Here is a 20,618-nt window from a genome sequence, read left to right on the forward strand (position 1 = left end):
CCTGACTGTTTGTGGGACGCTGCTGTGCGCAATTGGCTGCCGCGTTTCGCCCACAAGATACACAGTCAATCCACTTTACAGGGTATTGTGTGAAGCGCTTTGAGACGTCTTGGCGACATGATAAAATGCTGTATATATCAAACACAAGGATTATTATGAGCGTAGAAAGGGAATAGCTGTATTAAGTCCCAAAAATACATCGCCGGAAAGGCTATCAACAAACGCAGCGCGAGTTTGGTAATTCAATTACGGATTGCTTTAGCTCAGAAACAAAAGATAGCTGATAATAAGACAAATTTAGGTTTGATCACACTTCTTGTAATTTTTTTTGTGGATGAATTATTGTGTTCCCCACGAGGTGAGACTCTCAACAGGGAAGGCCTTTCCAGGTCAACGTTTGCATGGGCTTAGATGTAAAATAAAACTCTCAACAACTCTCAACCTCTGCAGAGCACATCATACTGGGATAATTCTGTTGCCCATTAGTCATTATTTCCAAACAAGACTGCAGCAGTTTAGTGCCAATTTGTGCTACTTTCGTGGACAGTTGTTTTTAGCTGTTGATTCGCGAACAATAAGAGATGGCTTAGACCTTTTGCCTTGCATTCTTGTAGCCAAGCAAACAAACATAAGCAGCCGAAGCTGAACAGATACTGTGCTCACTAAGCCATTCACCTCCCAGCATATTCAAAATAAATCCGGTCCAAAAGAATAAGCAACCAATATGCTGACCAACAAGCTATAAAGTTATGAGTTGCATTATTTTAGCCATTACTTGATATATTAAAAAAATTGGTCACTCAATCCACGACCGCTTGTGGGACGCTGCTGTGCCCAATTGACCGCCGTGTTTCGCCCACAAAATACACAGAAAATTCACTTTTACAGTATATTCTGTGAAGCGCTTTGGGACATCCGAATGACAAAAAGAGCAACAAGAAATTACACTCGTATAGCGCCCTTCACGTCGGAAAGATGTCCTAGGGCGCTGGACAATCGGGGGTTTTGACATGATAAGGCGCTGCATCAAATGCAGGTCCTCTTCTAAGGATTATGATTATGCAAGTATCGCTGGTCTATTTGATTGTGCGGAGGTCTCAGACCTGAGCTGATCTTGTTTCACTTGAGGGCCGCAGACATTCACCCTCCAGGAGGTGTCACTGGATAACATCCGCGAACCTAAGGAGCTGACGCGATTTGTTGAAGTCAAGCGCCTGTGTTAGGTCAGGCCCACAAACAGCAGCAAAGCCTGGGAATCCAAACTCAAAATGGACAGCTTTGCCCTGCACTTCACGGTGCCTTTACCTATTAGGCCTTTGCCGAGTTATAAAATATAACCGTGATGTATTCTAAAGGCGCGCGACTGAGCCGCTGAGCTATGAATATTCTGTGAATAATCAGAACAAACCTAATATTGACCTGTTTTTTTTTCAAAAGAAAAAGTACATCAATACCAATCTGAGGGGACTCGCTGGATGTTTGTGAATATCGTAAAATTCCTCAGCTTAGACTTTTACCGTTTGATAATTCATTTTCATGTCTGTCACAATATTCGCATCTGTATTTATGGATAATCTTCTCGAGTCTAACCAATGAGACACTTTGTAAGCTATCATTACTCCAAAAGCAAATCTCCGAACATAAAATGTGGCTTAATCGTTCATGTTGGATGGAATGACATCAACCCAGCAGATTGTTTAATGTCGGCTACAAAAAAAAGCTGATACCGAGGCAGGATCAGTGGATTATTTAAGACCTAAACATCTTCTCTGAGGCTTGTGTCCATTCACATGTGTAAGACATTAAGTTTGCATAGATTACCTACAACCCAAATCCATTCTGACTGGCAGAGAAGTTGAGAGAGATTTACATTAGAGACTCGAGAGAACTCAAGGGCTTTGTCACAGCAATTGTATAAAGTGATATACAGTGTAAATCTACTGGTGCATCCCTAGATAGTGTGGAGCTTACAGACTCTCAGAGCACAGATTACTGCTTTATCTTGTCATACTGAATTAACGCAGTAGAACACAGTTAAACAGTGGTGACCTCTTCATCTTAGAAAATTGCTGCCGAGAGAAGATGATGTAGTGATGGTATTTAAATCTCTTTGAAACAGCAGGGTGTTCCTGGGTTTGGTGGCAGTATTCACAAGGTAGGGAAACATTGGCACTTTCTTTACTGACTCCTTTAATTAACCAGTGCTTCTTTTTATATAGTATTACACATTCAGACTTAAAACATTACCCACCATATCCCGATGTATGAAGGTAAAAATTCTGTGAGTTTGTAAGATAGCTCCCTTGGGATTAAAAAAACGTTTAATCGCAGAAAGGCTTCACTGGCGAAGGAATCACTCTGCAAGTAAACCAGTAAGAGACATTCTGTTTTCAATGCAAAATCAAAGTATGTTGATTTGACATATTAAAGTTCACATAGTTGTGTGTGTGTGTGTGTGTGTGTGTGCAGGGGTTTGAAAAGAAGCCTTTTGATTTCAACAAACCCATCACTGTATGTACAAGTGGCCAACATTATTGCTCAAAGGCATGTTTGACGGCTGCATCTGAAACCTCATTCTACGTTTTTACTTCATTGTTCAGTAGCCCTATTGAAAGTTCCTTCTGGATTCTTTCAAAAATAGGATCCAGCTCTTTCAATAGATTTGCTACATCACTAGATTATTTGGTCATTCAATCCACGGCAGTTTGTGGGACGCTGCTGTGTGCAAATGGCTGCCGCGTTTCGCCCACAAAATACACAGTCAATTCACTTGACAGTGTATCCTGTGAAGGGCTTTGCGACGTCTCAAAGATGTGAAAATAATAATAAAAATAATGATCCTTGCATTTAATATAGCGCTTTTCACGTCTTCCAGATGATGATAAGGCGCTATATCAAATGCAAGGATTATCTATTTATTGTCTGTGATATTTTCGTTTGGCAAATTGGCTCTTTCAAATAATTTTCCATATTTATGTTCTTTCTGCATTGAAACCCTTTCACGATTTGGCATAGTGGAGCTATCATAAAGGAGGATATTAGACAAAAGCGCTGTTTACAGGAAGGAAACTTTAGGGAGTACTGCTTCAATGGCCTGACCCCTTGTTTCATTATCCTGACCTCTTGTCCTGAGTTATTGTCCCAAGTGCCTTCCTGTGGTTATATCATAAAATGATAATTATTGCCGATGTTGGTAAATTACAACTTCTGCAAAGCGGCCACCTTCACTGGTGGGCAAGGATAATAATAATAATCCTTGTAGTTGATACAGCGCCTTATCACATCTTCGAGACGTCTCAAAGCACTTCACAGGATACACTGTAAAGTGAATTGACTGTATAATAATAATAATCCTTGCATTTGATATAGCACTTTTTACGTCGGGAGGACGTCCCAAAGCGCTTCACAGAACACACTGCAAAGTGAATTGACTGTATATTTGTGGGCGAACGCGGCAGCCAATTGCGCACAGCAATGTCCCACAAACAGTCGTGGATTGAAAATGACCAATTTATTATTGTTTTGGTTTTGGAGGGATTATTATTAGGCTCTGTGTGGAGTAAGGAAACTTGCCCAAGGTTTCGCCCTCTGCCTGGAATTGAACTCAGGTCTCTCGCTTGCAAAGCGAGTGCTCTAACCACTGAGCTACAGGACTCTGTGGGTGAAACGAGGCAGCCAATTGCGCACAGCAGTGTCCGTCCCACAAACAGTGGTGGATTGAGTGATCAAAATTTTTTTTTTTGGAGGGAGTATTATCCCCGGAAAGCGATACGCCAATCGACTGACAACTGGGTTCTTACTTACTGCCGGGAAAACAGAGGCGAGTGGAGTAACTAAACTTGCCTGAGGTTTTGCCCTGCCCGGGAATCGAACCCGGATCCTCTCACTTGCAAGGCGAGTGCACTAACCACTACTCTTATTTAGATATAACCATCGCTTCTCTGACATGAATGAGTAGACAATGATATACTTGTGACCTTGTGTGAGTGTGTGTGTGTGGGATGGGGGGGAGCGGGTAGAGGGTGAGGGAGTTGTTGGGGAGAGGGTGATACAAGGGAAGAACGAGAGACGCATGCAACAAGACTTTCTCAAACGCTTTGGAAAATTAAGTCCATCATTTTGCCAATTTGACACTACTTACAGTCCTTTCTTAGTTAATTAAATTAAAGTTGAATGCCACCAGCTATATGCACAACAGACTCTTTAGTTTTCATTATAACTACCTGCTTGGACAGCTTGCTGTGGGCTCAGAGTTCAGTCTTATGTTGCACTCGCTTGTGTGGGTGTGTGCATTCAACCACGTAAATGTGAGTCTTCATTAAAAACATCCCACCCCCCCCTCCCTAAAAAATAAAACATATTTTGCGCTGTTTAACATTTGACATTCGTTTAACATTTGAAACATAAAGATGGAGGTGATAGGTGTTTCTACACTGTCCTCCTTTCATATATGAATATACTGTGGAAATGGGGAAACAATTTCACTAGATATTAAACTCATAGATTAAACACAGAAGATAAAAGCAAATATATTCAGAGATGTCTGTTTCATTAGAGTGGTAGTGGGAGGCTATTCAGGGTAGTATAAGTGGAAATTAATTGGAATATAGAGGAAACTGGAATAGAATGGGGGAAATTTAGCACAATTATAACAAAATGTACGGAAATAAGTTATTCTTGAAAGGCCCGGCTAAGGCAATTCACATTTATAGCTCTAATATGAAATTAGCAAAAGGCCCATACCCCCTTAGCCTTAAAGTCACTTTTTGGTACCTAATTACTAAATGTATCAGCTTTATTACGCAGGCTATTAAAAATAATGTGTTTTTATAGTTATGCTTTTCCCTTTGTGTTCTCGAGGATTTGCCAGGAATGGCCTTTTTTATTGGATAAGCAATAAAACATTAATGCTTTGCAAATATTCCCTTTTATAATTTATAGCCGGCTTCATAATTTGAACTAATCCATACTTTAATGGGGATGTGCTGTCTTTTTTTTGTGAATGTGCAGGTGCAATGGGGTAGGGGGTAGGGGGGCAGGGAAGGAATGATATTCCTGCCTGGGGATAGCCAGGGACCATAGTGTTTGCAAACTACTTCAGTACCAAAGTCAGGCTACATCCAATGCCCTGACTACTTCTGAATATAATAATAATAATAATAATAATAATAATCCTTGCATTTGATATAGCGCCTTATCACATCATTGAGATGTCTCAAAGCACTTCACAGGATATATTGTATTCTACATGTATTGTAATATACTGTGAATTTTGTGGGCGAAACGTGGCAGCCAATTGCACACAGCAGTGTCCCACAAACAGTCTTGGAATGAGTGACCAAATTTGTGGGGGGTTTTGAAGGATTATTACCCCAGAAAGCGATCTGCCAGTCGAATAACAAGCGGGTTCCTACTTACTGCTCGGTAAACAGAGGCATGTGAAGTAAGGAAACTTGGCTAAGGTTTCGCCCTGCCCGGGAATTGAACCTGGGTCCTCTCGCTTGCGAGGCAAATGCACTAACTGCTGAGCTACAGGACTACACTATGTCATTATAGAGCTTGGGGGATTCAGATCAACGTCTTCAGACAAACATAATTTGTGTTGGAAATCAGACAGGAAATTCAAACTGAGTTGGGCTGGAAACAAAACAACTTCTAGTCAGGTCGTGATATAGGTGCCTGTAGGAGACTTGCAGTTTGCAGTTTCCAGCAAAATACATGCCCCATAAGTGAAAATAAACAAGGCATATCTCTTATATAGGACCTCTAGGCATATATATACATGATTTGATACCAAACCTTTTGATTTGAACTGGCTTAGATTTCCTGTATCCTGACAAACCTTCTGTAAGTGTAGGATTTGAGTCCTGCAGGCACCCATTACTTAATTCAAGCCACTTCAGTTTGATTATGAGTTTACTCATCTCTTGTTGCGAGTTCTTCCCCAATGCTTTACATCAATTCTTCTTGAAGCAGAACAGGATGCAAGAAATGCAAATAATAAATAATAATAATCCTGGCATTTGATACAGCGCCTTATCACATCTTCGAGACGTCTCAAAGCACTTCACAGGATATACTGTAAAGCGAATTGACTGGGTATTTTGTGGGTGAAACGTGGCAGCCAATTGCGCACAGCAGCGTCCCACAAACAGTGATGGATTGAGTGATCAGAGTACCTGCTACAAAGAGGGTAAAATATAGAGTAAAGTTTCCTCTAATGTGCTTCTCTCTTCCACCCAACAATGTGCTTTCAACCCTGTCTCTGAAGAACAAGAAAAACTATACTATAGTTCCATTCTCCTTAAGGTTAGCAATTTAGTGCCACTTGTTTGTGCTTTGGGCTCCCATCCAACAAGAACTGGATGGAGACTGCCCAAGCTCATAAGACCCTTACAGCTGTCTGGCAGAGAGGAAAAAAAATGTCCTCCCATCAAGTTGGGGCTGGATTCAATCCCAGGTCCGAAAAGTGAAGAGATAGAAAACTAGCCAACTGTGCTACCAGCTAGTCTCACAATTGGCATGTTAATATTTCTCGTCATTCTGCCAGCAATCAAAATACATTTTAGTGCCAGGATTCTTGGCAGCTAGCAACAGTACCTGGGAGGGAGCGAGTGAGGAAGAATATTGGCCATCATGTTTTCCCCAACTGACTCCCAACACAGGGCAAGACAAACTCTAGATTTCCTCTTGACTTGCTTGTGCTATTTTATTTCCTCACTTGTGATCCCTATTAACAAACACTTAAGAAAGCCCAGACAGTCTGGCTAGGTGTGAGCTCTCTCTAGACCCCAAGACTGCTGCTGTTCCTTTTTTGGCGGATTCTCTATCTTTCAGTAAGATTTCATCATGATTTTTCTTGAAATTATTTGCTCGGTGTTGATCAACCCAATGTGACGGTTTGACTTCTCCTATCAATCAGACAGGTAAAGACATGATAAATAAATGCAGCGGATTAGGTAAAGATTAACGATGATTAACAAAGGCAGGTCAGTCCCTTTAGCCCTGAATATCTGAACTCTTTTATAATTAAGTCTTAGGAAAGCTATCCACCGCTTGCTTGTGGCAAGTTATCACCTTGAGTGACTTGGATATGTCTCTTTCCTTACTCCACACCCCTCTGTTTACCCAGCAGTAAGTAGGAACCCGGTTGTTAGTCAATTGGAGGATCGCTTTTCCGGGGGTAATAAACCCTTCCCCCCCTCCCCCACAAAAATAAATAAATAATAATAATAAGTACTGGTCACTCAACCCACGGCTGTTTGTGTGACGCTGCTGTGTGCAATTGACTGCCGCGTTTCGCCCACAAAATATACAGTCAATTCACTTTACAGTGTATTCTGTGAAGCGCTTTGAGACGTCTCGATGTTGTGATAAGACGCTATGTCACATGCAAGGATTATTGCGATTGTCATTTTAAAATAATTCAACCATTTGCCTTTTCTCTACCCCACCCCTTAATGTTTTTTTAGGATCAAGACTGTAATAAAGCGGTGACTTTATTTCCCACACACAACTCATCTACCTCACCTCTCAAGACTGAAGAAGGGGGTCGACAGTGCAACGAATCAGGGTCGAGCACAGTGTTGGGGACCCCAGAAAGGCGTAAAGGCAGCCTGGCTGATGTAGTGGACACACTGAAGCAGAAAAAAATGGAAGAGCTCATCAAAAGTGAGCCTGAGGGTAAGTCTGCGTTTGAAAGGTGTTTGTGTTTTGGGATCCAGAGGAGGAACCCACTTCTGTCTGTACACATACTGCTGTTTTATTCACAGGCAACAACGTGAAAGGTCTATGTGTTAATATACTGTACTTACTGCCAGTCAGTTCAAAGAAAATTCGTAGAAAGGTTTTTGTGGCAACTGCATATGCAACACCTAATCTCTCGTTGTGGTAAAAGCATCTATCACTCAGCTTTGTGAAGTCCTCATTCGCATACACTCTGTCTTAATTAGACACTGTCACCTATGCCAGGTCTATGTACTGTATCTTGCATTTGCTAAACTGCTCAGATGAACCCGACCAAAACAGGCAAATGGAATTTAATTGCATTTAGGTGTACTGTAAAACACTTTAAAAGACGGCTATCTTAATTATATTTATTAATTATTTGCATGAAAAGCTACATTTATGGGGTGACTTTTAAAAATATACATGTATACATTTTGAAGGATTTATTCTCAACTGAAATCAGATGGTTGTTGTGGAGGGAGAATGGGTAGGCTGGGAAGAACTAACTTTCGGAGAAAGTAATAATAATAATAATAATAATTCTTGCATTTGATATAGCACCTTATCACATCTTCATGATGTCTCAAAGCGCTTCACAGAGTATACTGTAAAGTGAATTGACTGCGTATTTGTGGGCGAAACGTGGCAGTCAATTGCGCACAGCAGCGTCCCACACACAGCCGTGGGTTGAGTGACCACATTATTATTATTTTTGTGTGTGTACTCGCTTAGTTTTGTTAGTGCGGTCACATTAATAGGGACTAAAAAAATTATTGCGGTTACCGGCACAGATGAACAGTTTGATCAGTAATGATGCCTGTGGCAACCTGTTTTCTTTATTATTTTAATTACGCTGTATTTCAATGGGCATCTGCCCAAATTATTTTGTTTTAAGTTGTTGCCAAAGGATTTTCGCACTGATTTTAAAAAGCCATCAAACAGGTGGCGTGGAATACAGCACACCATCATTAAAGTCAATTAGAAAATCTATTTTACACTTCCTATTTATAATCTGAATATTGTTATGGAAAGCCAAGTGGCTTTCCAAAGCACAAGGCTTATTTTTAAGGTTAAAGCCTTGCACGAAAAGAATTCAAGAACTTAAGAGACACTCAAACGAGATGGAGTTTGAGACCCATCAACCAAGTTTCCAGTGTGCATTTTCTTCTATTCCAATAAATATTCCGGAATATCCATGCGTAAGATGGGATGCACGCAACTATAGGTGGAAACTCCGATTAAACCATCACCATGCTTAAGAGTATCCAAACCAAACTGAGACTTCCACGGCTGTTTGTGGGACGCTGCTGTGCGCAATTGGCTGCTGCGTTTCGCCCTCAAAATATACAGTCAATTCACTTTACAGTATATTCTATGAAGAGCTTTAAGACGTCTCAAAGACGTGATAAGGTGCTGTAACGAATATAAGGATTATTATTATTATTACTATTGTATAGCTGGCGAGGTGTGTGGACTCTGACATTAACGTGACTACCAATACAAAACTGCGGGCAAAAAGCCGTTGGTCTGCTCGCCGGCTCGCTCGCTAGCTCACTTCGGAACACAAGTCGGCTTCTCTGGTGTTAAAGAATAGTTTATCTCTAGGTCATCGGTTCCTATGAATGTCAGTACATGCTTGTTGCTCAATGCACAGAGAGTGAGATTGACAGTGACCTGATGACCCAGAATTTGGCTATTTTTTTAGTGCAGGAAACCAACTGGCTTTCTGCATGTACGCACAGTGAATGTGGAAGAACTGACTGGCACATTGTAACACCGTTTGGGGTTTTACCACCATGTTATAACAAGGCTTTACTGTAGGAAGAGGAAAGAATTTACCCCCAATCTCCCGACCAAGTATCAATCCAGCAGATAGATGGATTGTTTCACCCGAGGGCTTTTGTGTCATGTCACTGTGCGTGCTGCAGAGCTGCTGCGTTTATAATCCTTGCATTTGATATAGCGCTTTGGAGGACGTCCCAAAGCGCTTCACAGAACACACTGTAAAGTGAATTGACTGTATATTTGTGGGCGAACGCGGCAGCCAATTGCGCACAGCAATGTCCCACAAACAGTCGTAGATTGAAAATGACCAATTTATTATTGTTTGGGGTTTTTGGAGGGATTATTAGGCTCTGTGTGGAGTAAGGAAACTTGCCCAAGGTTTTGCCTACAAAAGTCACTACATTCGACAACAGTTGCTTCAAAGTGGCTTTGTGGTATTTTGATGTGATAAAGGTCAATGAAGATTCCCCTCTTCGATTTCTTTGCACTTGACATCAGTGGACAGTAGCAACCAGTTGTGGCCATAGAGTTCAGACAAACAGACACAGACAGACGGACAGACAGGGCAGGGCAAAGTCCATTTGTAGAAATGATCAAAATGGCACAGAAAGGTATAATAAAGGAGTTTTTTCTGTAATATTTTCAGTGCTAATCTAACTGAAGTGCCGAGCAGAACAGTGATAATCTCATCACCTTATTTTAATGCTGATAAAAATCAGTACTTAGTTTCATTGTCTCTCATGTTTTCCAGTCAGTCCTTTGCATTTTGCATAGTTGTTGCACATTCTGTTGTGTTATTACAGGAGATTCTTATCTTGCTCTTTTTTTTCTCTCTCCTTAGTGAATTGAACGTTAAATGCCCTTCACAGTGTGTTTGTGTGTTGCGCTAGTTTGCCACAAATGATTACGTGAATAACTGTTAATGTTTTTGGCGTGTCACTCCACATTGAGGTGAACATGCAACACTGAATGATATTGTGTCTGTAGCGGGGGAGCGAACATACTCCAGAGGGCTGTGTTACAGGGAAGGTTACAGTTATATATTAGAATGGTTACCGAATCTGCACATTATCTCTACTGGTAAATGAAATGGACGAACAAAAGGCATGAGGCTTCTCAAGCAAGAGCGAGAACAGGGTTTACACAAATGGATGTAGCTGAAAATCCTTTATCCCCCAAGCCATTGTTCTTTTGTTTCCCAAAGGCCATTAAATCGCATAGCAGGTTGTGATGAAAATTTAATTAAGGCGTAGTTAAATCATTACTGAAGTGGCACATTTTTGCTCTTTTTTTTCCCCCCCTTTCGTGTTGCCTTTTCCCCCCCATCCCCCTTCCTTTTTCCACGTCCCTGCTGGAGCAAGGAGTTAACAAGTTGAGAAGTTAGTGGAAAGGTTTTCTGAGTGGAGCTGCGATGGTGTGGAAATACTGTATCCTTGGGTAACTCACAGCCAGTTACTGTAGTTCAGGCAGGACTGATGCTGGATGTGGTTTTCAGTAGATTAGACTTCGTTACCATACTCATTCGGTGCCAAGCCTGTTCATTTGTATGCATTTGTATAGCAGTGGAGCGCATATTGAGTACAAATGGCATATCACAATTGACAGGGAAGAAACAGCTTATTCATGTTCAAAATTGTCGGGGCAAAACCAGGCTTTCTTTCTTTCTTTCTTTCTTTCTTTCTTTCTTTCTTTCTTTCTTTCTTTCTTTCTTTCTTTCTTTCTTTCTTTCTTTCTTTCTTTCTTTCTTTCTTTCTTTCTTTCTTTCTTTCTTTTTTTCTTTCTTTCTTTCTTTCTTTTTCTTTTTTTTTGCATTCTTTCTTTCTTTTTTTCATTCTTCCTTAATATTTTCGGCTCTGTGAACGTGAAAGCATATTTTGTTCATTTTCAGCTCTACCGAGGAGATTTTTCCTCTTTGTCATACAGCTGCTTACTGTAAAACCGAACAGAAATTGAAACTCCGAAAATTGTCCAAAGGAATCTTGTTGGTGGTATAAAAAATACAGCAGTATAGTTACTTTAACATTTGACTTCCAACAATTCCATGATTATTAATTTGTGCATATATTGGCACAGATAAGTGGGATTTCTGCTCCGTTCATCAGCTTCAATGATTTCTCATTCTTTTGCCCACAAAGTACACAGTCAATTCACTTCACAGTATATTCTGAAGCTCAGAATATTCAGATGTCAGAAAGACGTGATAAGACGCTATATCAAATGCAACGATTATTATAAGTAACTGTAAAACCCTGATAAAGTTTTCAAAATATAAATAAAAATACATCAGTAAATCTAAAATAGTCATTATAGTCATTTACAAATGAAAAATGACAACGTTAAGTAATAAAAATAATTCTTGCATTTTGATTTGGTGCCTTATCATGTCGTTGAGATGTCTCAAACATACTGTAAAGTGAATTCACTGCGTATTTTGTGGGTGAAACGGAGCAGCCAATTGCATACAGCAAGTATTGAACCCAGGACAGTGGCCCCAGTGCATTGCAGCAAATTTGCTCTCTTTAATTGAAGGAGCTGAGTAATTCCACAGGAAAGCTGCCTGTCACTGTGTTAGGTCTGATGCCAGTATAGGGAGCAAGTTCCCACTCTCTGTTGTCATAGCACAGTGTACAGGGACAAACTTGGTACACTCACTCCCTTAATAACCCCATGAGGATTGATAGCATTGGGAACAGCTTTTTTTGTTTGACTCAATCTTATTTATCCCCACGTTGAATAAAATAATACAATGCACCAGATGTCACTGAAGCCACCATACACAATATGGGCCTTTAAGGTTAGGGTTTAGATTGTAGAATTAAACAAAAGTCTTAGCTGAGTTCCCAATTTCATATGTGTAACTCATATCATATCATATCATCTCACTTCTACTTTACTTTGATTGTTAATTGCTCATTTTAAACCTGTTGTCTTGCACGTACACACACACCTACACATGCGACCACACACGTACACACACACACACACACACACAGCCTGAGATTTTTGGATCCTGCCTTCATGTCTCAGTGCATATGTCATCAATGGAAGGAAAAGCATCATATGGCTCAGTTTTGGCAACTCTCCATACAGACTCAGTTTAATGGTGGCGGGCAGGCTTTCAGCCAGATTTTATAACCAGAGGCTGAATGAAGACCATAACTGTCGTAATTTTGAATTGAACACCACTCAGGTAAACATAAAACTCACTGCCACTGTGAGTCCTGGAGTCCTGTAGCTCAGTGGTTAGAGCACTCGCCTTGCAAGTGAGAGGACCCAGGTTCCATTCCCAGGTAGGGTGAAGCCTTCGGCAAGTTTCCTTACTCCACCTGGCAGTTGTTAGTCAATTGGTGGATCACTTTCTGGGGCTAATAATCCCTTCCAAATAATTCTAAAAAAAACATTTGAAAAAAAAGATGATTTGGTCACTTCAATCCACGTCTGTTTGCGGGACGCTGCTGTGCGCAATTGGCTGCCACATTTCACCCACAAAAAATACAGTCAATTCACTTTTTAATATATTCTATGAAGCGCTTTGAGACGTCTCAACAACGGGATAAGGCGCTATATCAAATGCAAGGATTATTATTATTATTTCTCAATGAAAAGATGGATTGGAGTCATGAGCAAAATGTTTTTATAACATCGACCAAATATCGCAGCTTTGGAGTTTGGGAAAATGAAACATTGCTCAAAGTAAAATCCTGTAAAGTTACTGCACTCTCTGATTGTTCTCTGACTGAGTGACACCCATCATTGCATCTAAAGTCTGTCTGGCCAAGATAGTTATGAGTTTATTTAAGATTGTAAGCATTTAAGGCTTTCAGAGAAACTTTTTGTATTCATATAAAGTGCTCTTTTTTTGACAGAGTAAGAAATTAATCTAGAATTGGGTGAATAACACAAGGAACCAGGCGTAAATACTCTCTTTATATCACAGAACCACTTCAGGAAGTAATAATTCTGGAATAGACCAAAGATGTAAAGCCCGCACGCTGTATATTGAGAATTAGTGTCCGTTTTACTGTATGTGGCAACAGACAAACTTCACAAGCAAAAGTCACAAGTGGTCACTTTATTTCTTGGTGGCTGTATTTCTGCCAATAGCTGGATAAGGTCCACACAGACCAACACCACCAACAACTAGCATTTATATAGCGCCCTTCACACGGGGCAGTGTCTCAGAGCGCTTCACAGTGGTGGAGCCTGACCCTGAGCCGGCGGAAGGGAGGAGGTGCCCGTGAGTGCGGTTGAAGAGGAAGGTCTTCAGTCGTGGTCCTAAAGAGGGGAAGGAGTGGGCGAGGTGGAGGGATTTGGGAATTTGGGAGAATCTTAAATATAGCCTTGATTTCAACACTTTATGACTGCGCGACTGTTTGTGGGACACTGTTGTGTGCAAACTGGCTGCTGCGTTTCGCCCGTAAAGTACACAGTCAATCTATTTTACAGTATATTCCTGTGAAGCGCTTAGAGACTTCTCGATAGTTTCAGACCGAAAACATCTATTCCACATTCTTAGTACCTTGGGTAGCCTTCAAAGGCCCTGTATTTGAAAACAGTGATACCAATAATAAACAAAAACAGAAGTGGCCGGGTACACTCAGCAGGTCGGGCAGCATCTATAGAGAAAGGAAAGTGAGTCAACGTTTCGGGTCCACGACCCTTCGTCAGAACTGGGTTTGAGTTCTGCTTTTGTTTCCTATTTCCAGTATCTGCAGTATTTTGTGTTTTGTTTATAACAATAATAATTGTTGAACTTGATACAGCGCCTAATCACATCCCCGAGACGTCTCAAAGCGCTTCACAGAATATACTGTAAAGTGAATTTTTGTATTTTTGGCGGGCGAAACTTACTAAATAGTTTATGTTTTTCAGGCTAAAATTAAACCCAATTGGCTTGAAAATGGTCTTGTTTTTGTCAGTGCCGTCAAAAATCAGAAACCTTCTCTCCTTCGCTGAGACTCTTTATTCCCAGGAGGACTTTGGAGAATTTATTTTTGACACTTGGAATCAGCTTATGCAGATGCACCAACAAATGGGCGCAGCTTTAAGTCACCTTATTGCTGCCCTCGATGGTGTGGCATGTCATGTGTCTCCTGTGGCAGGTCTAGGGTTGTTAAACGAAACTGAAGGGATTGTTGTTTTTGCATTATTTACATACGTAACATTGAACTAACCCGGTTGCTAAGATTCTTCATCCATTTAGAGGCTTGGAATCCGCTAATACTATTGTAGTATCATTGCCACAAATCTAGAAGGGCACAGGAGATTACACAATATGCTAACAGCTATAGGGATAGCAGTGTTTACTTGGACAGATTGCACATAGCCGGCAATTTGTGGGGCCTTTTATTTCGGTTTAAGAGAGGACCACCTGCTCCGCCATCACTTGTACCTTAGATCAAAGGTTTTGTTTGATACTGCGAGAGAGGTACAGTGGAGGTAAATTTACTCAGTCACTCAGTCATTCACTCACTCAGTCACTCACTCACTCAGTCACTCACTCACTCAGTCATTTACTCACTCAGTCACTCAGTCACTCACGGGCAACTTGCCTGAACATACACACTGTGTATCTGCATGAACAGAGGTTATCTGGAGCTCAGTCAGTTGTTTCATACACAAGAGCTTTACCATGACTGTGCATATTAATTTAATCAACAAAAACATCCTCCACCCCTTGGTTTGGGTTCCTCTGTGCTGTAAATGAAGAGCTTCGTATCGAACATTCACTGGAATTAAAGAGAGCCTTGGGTGGTTTTGTTCTAGTGGGTGCTTATCTGCTATTTTTAATAACAAGAGCGAGACCACAAACACGATTTGGACTAGAATATTTTGGAGAGCTTACTCGAAAGTCATCTTTACCAGCTGAGGCCAAGGGACCAGGACCTCAAACGCTGCTGTGTTGTTTCAAACTCTCTTTCATTACACTACTCGGGGGCTTGTGAGTTTAATAAAGAGTGCAAGTCTCCAGTGATGTTTAGGGAAGGGAGTGAGTGGACTGACTCTTTGAGCTTAATTAAGATGGCCTGTCAGGCCGATTGATCAAGGCCTCCTCAAGAATGCACCGCTATCAATATGAAAATGCATAAAGTGCAAAATCTGTGATGTACGAGAGATAGTGAAAGGCAAAAAAAGGCTCATATTTTTCTTTTCATTTCACATCCAATATTCTGTTTTAAGTTTGGTTAACAACAAGGACGTGTTTCTTGACCTGCTCCTCTGCTTAACAACAAATCTAATAGGAACAACAGTTTCTCTGTGTAATGATTCCCACCCCAAACCATTAATATCTATGGTACCAAATTACCTTCGCAGCTACTCCAGACAACATTTTATTCTTTCATCATTCGGTACATGTGTCACATTTATCTATTACAATTTCCTTTTGCTTTGAGAGTTTCTTTTGTATGTTCCGTTTCCTAAGAGCAATTTTGACCGCCATATAAGATATGCTGGAAAACATTAATAGTTGAAACAGAATTTTTGATAAGAGCGTGTTTGTCTCGAACTCTTCGTTCTGACGAGAGACAGAACCATAAAAAAACCTCCGTAGTATCTGCAAAGATTGCTTTAACCTGAGTAAACAGACGCACACAATTATTGGGGAGACTCTCAAAGGCATATGGACTGGCTCAGTTAGAAGCAAGGACAAGTGAGATAAATTACCTACAGGAGAGAGGTACAGCAGTTTTCTGATTCAATAAACTCTGGTGTATAGAGCACCACTGAATCCTGTCCACATATTAAATTCTATGGATTATAGCTCACACTAAAGTCAATAGGCTCCACTGAATCAGTGCACACACTAACATTTCTTTTTGGTCAGCCGGGTGTCTGACACATGCGGAAATCCATCACCGTGCTTAAGAATATCCAAACCCAACTGAGAGAGAATTCCATGCTTCCCCACCTACACATGGTTATTTTCCACTCTCTTCCTGGAGGGAAGCATCCAGCTTAAACTTGTCTAACATTTCACCCTTCCTGGGAATCAAACCCAGGTCCTCTCGCTAGCGAGGCGAGTGCTCTAACCACTGAGCTAAAGGACTCCAAATGGTGCCACTTTAATTAGCCTGAAGCTTGGAAGCAAATTAGTCAACTAGGAGTGAGGGCAGTGAAACACATCATCTCTGGACACCTTTCTACAGTAGTGTTTTCTCACAGCACCTCTCTATCCTCAACGATGCATGCTATTGGCATAAGGCCCACAATTTAGGTGGTCTGGGATACAACAAAGTGAAAGGTACTCAGAGTCCCTCCAAATTCACCTGTCGCTTCAAGCTGGGTCAAACTTGGACCTTCTGAATAGGAACCAGCTTCCCTAATTTGTTTGTTATCTGATGCTACAAAGAGCAGGAGCCTAACTGAGGGTGGGATTTATTGATAGGTACAATTAGCCAAAGTGCTCTTGGCCAACTTGCATGAATGAGCCTAACTTGAACTAGAATGTGATTTGAAGACTAAACACTTAACACACGGAACCTTTTTTTGTTTAATGCTGACAGCAAGAGAAATAATTAAGTACGTTTAACTAAATTTGTACCAACCTGCTGACTCAATTTTATGTTCTCTCTGTGGAGTCCTGTAGCTCAGTGGTTAGAGCACTCGCCTCGCAAGCGAGAGAACCTGGGTTCGATTCCCGAGTAGGGCGAAACATTGGGCAAGTTTCCTTACTCCGCACGCCTCTGCTTACCTAGCAGTGAGTATGAACCCAGTTGTTAGTCGATTGGCGGATCGCTTTTCTGGGGGTAATAATCCCTTCAAAACAATAAATACATTTTAAAAAAATAATAATTTGGTCACTCAATCCACAACTGTTTGTGGGATGCTGCTGTCGCAATTGGCTGCTGTGTTTCACCTGCACAATACAGTCAATTCATTTACCGTATATGCTGTGAAGCGCTGTGAGACGTCTCAAAGACATGATAAGGTGCGATATCAAATGAAAGGATTATTATTATTAGGTTCTTCCATTGTGCTATACACAACAGACCATACTCTTGGCAGTTGGTGAGGCCTGAGTATCACACACACGTTGACATTTTGCCCTCACTTGGCAAAATGCCAAGTCCGCATTTGCATCTCTCTAGCAGCCAAGGGACATGATCAGTAAGTTTGTGTGTGAAAGATAGTGGTTGTGAACCCACATCCTGTATTGCATGACACCACGTTAGCACCTTACAAACCTCATCCCAGTGCTGTTGTACCAGACTATTGCAATTCTGCCTTGTATAGTTGACCAGTGTAACCAATGTCTTTCTTGTCTAAGGTTTTGCCTTTTCTGTCTAAAACGGCGTACGACAATTGGAAGACGCAAGATACTGAGGATAGCAAAGCGCATTATAGAGAATGCAGGAGTGATCTTAAAAGAGTGATAAGACAGGCTAAAAGATCACATGAGAAGAGGTCAGTGGGTAACATAAAGGGGAATCCTAAACTATTTTACAAGCACATAAAGGAAAAAAGGTTAGTTAATAACAATAATAATCCTTGCATTTGATATAGCGCTTTTCACGTCGGGAGGACGTCCCAAAGCGCTTCACAGAACACACTGTAAAGTGAGTTGACTGTATATTTGTGGGCGAACGCGGCAGCCAATTGCGCACAGCAATGTCCCACAAACAGTCATGGATTGAAAATGACCAATTTATTATTGTTTTGTTTTGGAGGGATTATTATTAGGCTCTGTGTGGAGTAAGGAAACTTGCCCAAGGTTTCGCCCTCTGCCTGGAATTGAACTCAGGTCTCTCACTTGTGAAGCGAGTGGTCTAACCACTGAGCTACAGGACTCCACAAAGGTAGTTAAAGGTAGGGTGGGGCCAATCAAACCATCACTGTGCCTAAGAGTCTCCAAACCCAACTGGGAAAGTATCAGGCACAGGTTGGCAAGAGCCAAGGCTTGGGGGGAGCCCAGAGTATGCGTTGGGGTAACTGCTGGAGTCTAACCAGCTAAAAACCACATAAGCTTGCCATCGATTGCCTTAGAAACCTACTGGGAAATGAATCAAGCCCCAACTTAAAGGTCAGGACTATTCAAGTGAGAAATGACTTGTGGCTTGACCTGTATAGTTGCAACCATGGCCTGGCATGTAGTTGCACCTTCCATGCAGGTTAATGTTGGTAGTTGAGGTATTTTAACTTCAAAATAATGGTGTTATTACATGGTCAGTTTTGTGTGTGCCATGAGGTGAGAGATACAGAATGCTTTGAGGCCGCACAAGAGGATGCAGTGTCCAAATGATGTAACACTGAGCTATATGGACTGGAAGGTTGCAAGCTTGATTGCTGATCTGCGCTGTATTATCTGATCTCAGTCGGGGAAACAGTTCCCATTGCTGGTGACTGTCCAGTGACCCGTGCTGAAACGTTTGCACGTGTGGATGTCAGGCGAGGACAGGATCGAACTGGGCTGTGAGCCTCTCTCTCCAGCTGAATAGGCTGCCATCACTCACTGTCTCAGCGCACGCATAAAGAACAGCCGAGGTACTGGAAAGCTCCCAGAACCTGTGGAATTATAGCTCTCAAGGTCCTAGATTCCACCTTGTATTTGCCTGGAAGCCGTTTCGACCCAAAAATACAGTCACTACACTTTATTCTCGATGCCATGATAAGGATTATTATTATTAAGAACATTTGGTCCTCAAATTTAAAAACAAGCATAATTGAGAAGAATTCTTAATAATTCTTAATAATAATCTTAATATTTGATACAGTGCTTTATCACGTCATTGAGACGTCTCAAGGCGCTTCACAGAATATAACGTAAAGTGAATTGATTGCATATTTTGTGAGCGAAATGCACACAGTCACATGCACAAAGAACCCAGAGTCCTGTTTGCCTGAGGCCTCAGCCATCGATTAATCGGGAGGTGGAAAATAATTTGAAAATTTAAGAACCGGGATTTTCCTCTGCTAATCCAAATGGGTGCTGGGTCCCTCTCCCCCCTGTGTGCTGTCTCCTCTAGCCCCCACTGTCTCCACACCGGCTATGCCCTGCTGATCGCTTTGTCTCCAGTTTTGGCTGCCGCTCCCAAACCGAGTTGCTTTCTCCCCAAACCTCTACTCTCCATCACTCACTCCCGCTCGGTAATTTGTTGTTGAGCCATACAGGCCAGAAGGTTTGAAATGCCACCCTTTAAGATGGGGCCACTGAGCTATGGTCGAGAGAGAGAGAGAGAGAGAGAGAGAAAGAATCCATCGTGTTCACAATTACCATTAACTGACCCAAGTGCTGAACAGTGTTTGCGTGTGGGCATCAGGTGAAGCCACGATCAGGCTTAGCTGTGAACGTCCCCCTCTCCACAGTCCCACACAGCACCCTGCTGACACTCGCTGTCTACGTTGACACATGAAGAATGGCCACTTGGGCGAGGAATTGGAGAGCTGTCAACGCCTGTGGAATGTTGACCCAGCAAGCCGTTGGTTCAGAAGAGGAGCGAGGAGAAAAAGGTGGAGGGATGTTTTGGGGAGGGGGGGGGGGGGGGGGAGGAAATGGAAACAATAGTCACAGATAAAAAAAACTATTCGATAAGCTTTCGATTCCGAAAGTATTTGCACATTAATTTGCAGTAAATTGATCTGCGGCAGTACATTAAAGCATAGAGCAGTAGAGTAAGTACAGTGACAGATATCTGGAAGCTATTCGTAGAATTGTTAAGATTATTGTAACAATTTGCAGGAGTTCGATATGTTCAATATCTCGATAGCAGCAACAGCCTGACCATAATAGATTTGCACCTGAAATCATACGATCATTATATTAATAATAATAATCCTGGCATTTGATCCGTCTTTGAGACGTCTCAAAGCGCTTCATAGAATACACTGTAAGTGAATTGACTGTGTATTTTGTGGGCGAAAAGGGCAGAAAAGAATGTATTGAGTGATATCCAGCATCATGGGAGAGAGAGAAAGAGAGAGAGAGAGCAATAAAGTGCGGTGGTTCTCAAACCTATTGGAAGCTTGGCTGATAGACTGATAAGTTAATTTGGAGCTTTGAAATCTGTGGTTTGCAAAAAAAAGAGTCATCCACGACGTTCTTTCCATATTCTGTTTTGGTGAAGGTTCTGTGAAATGTTTAGCCTCATGTTAATTTGTATGGCAGC

At 41.5% G+C, this 20,618-nt stretch overlaps 1 protein-coding gene across 10 annotated transcripts in view; it reads left to right on the forward strand.

Annotated features, from left to right (window-relative positions):
• sox5 (SRY-box transcription factor 5) overlaps window positions 1-20,618 on the forward strand; it is a 192,057-nt gene that overhangs the window by 70,021 nt on the left and 101,418 nt on the right. For all 10 annotated transcript variants that reach the window (XM_042335601.1, XM_042335600.1, XM_007897299.2 and 7 more), the window contains one exon: window positions 7,473-7,683. In XM_042335601.1, coding sequence (XP_042191535.1) covers window positions 7,473-7,683 — 211 coding nt within the window. The remainder of the gene's footprint in view (window positions 1-7,472; window positions 7,684-20,618) is intronic.

This window comes from Callorhinchus milii, unplaced genomic scaffold (assembly GCF_018977255.1).
Source record: "Callorhinchus milii isolate IMCB2004 unplaced genomic scaffold, IMCB_Cmil_1.0 Scaffold5, whole genome shotgun sequence".
Taxonomy (NCBI): domain Eukaryota; kingdom Metazoa; phylum Chordata; class Chondrichthyes; order Chimaeriformes; family Callorhinchidae; genus Callorhinchus; species Callorhinchus milii.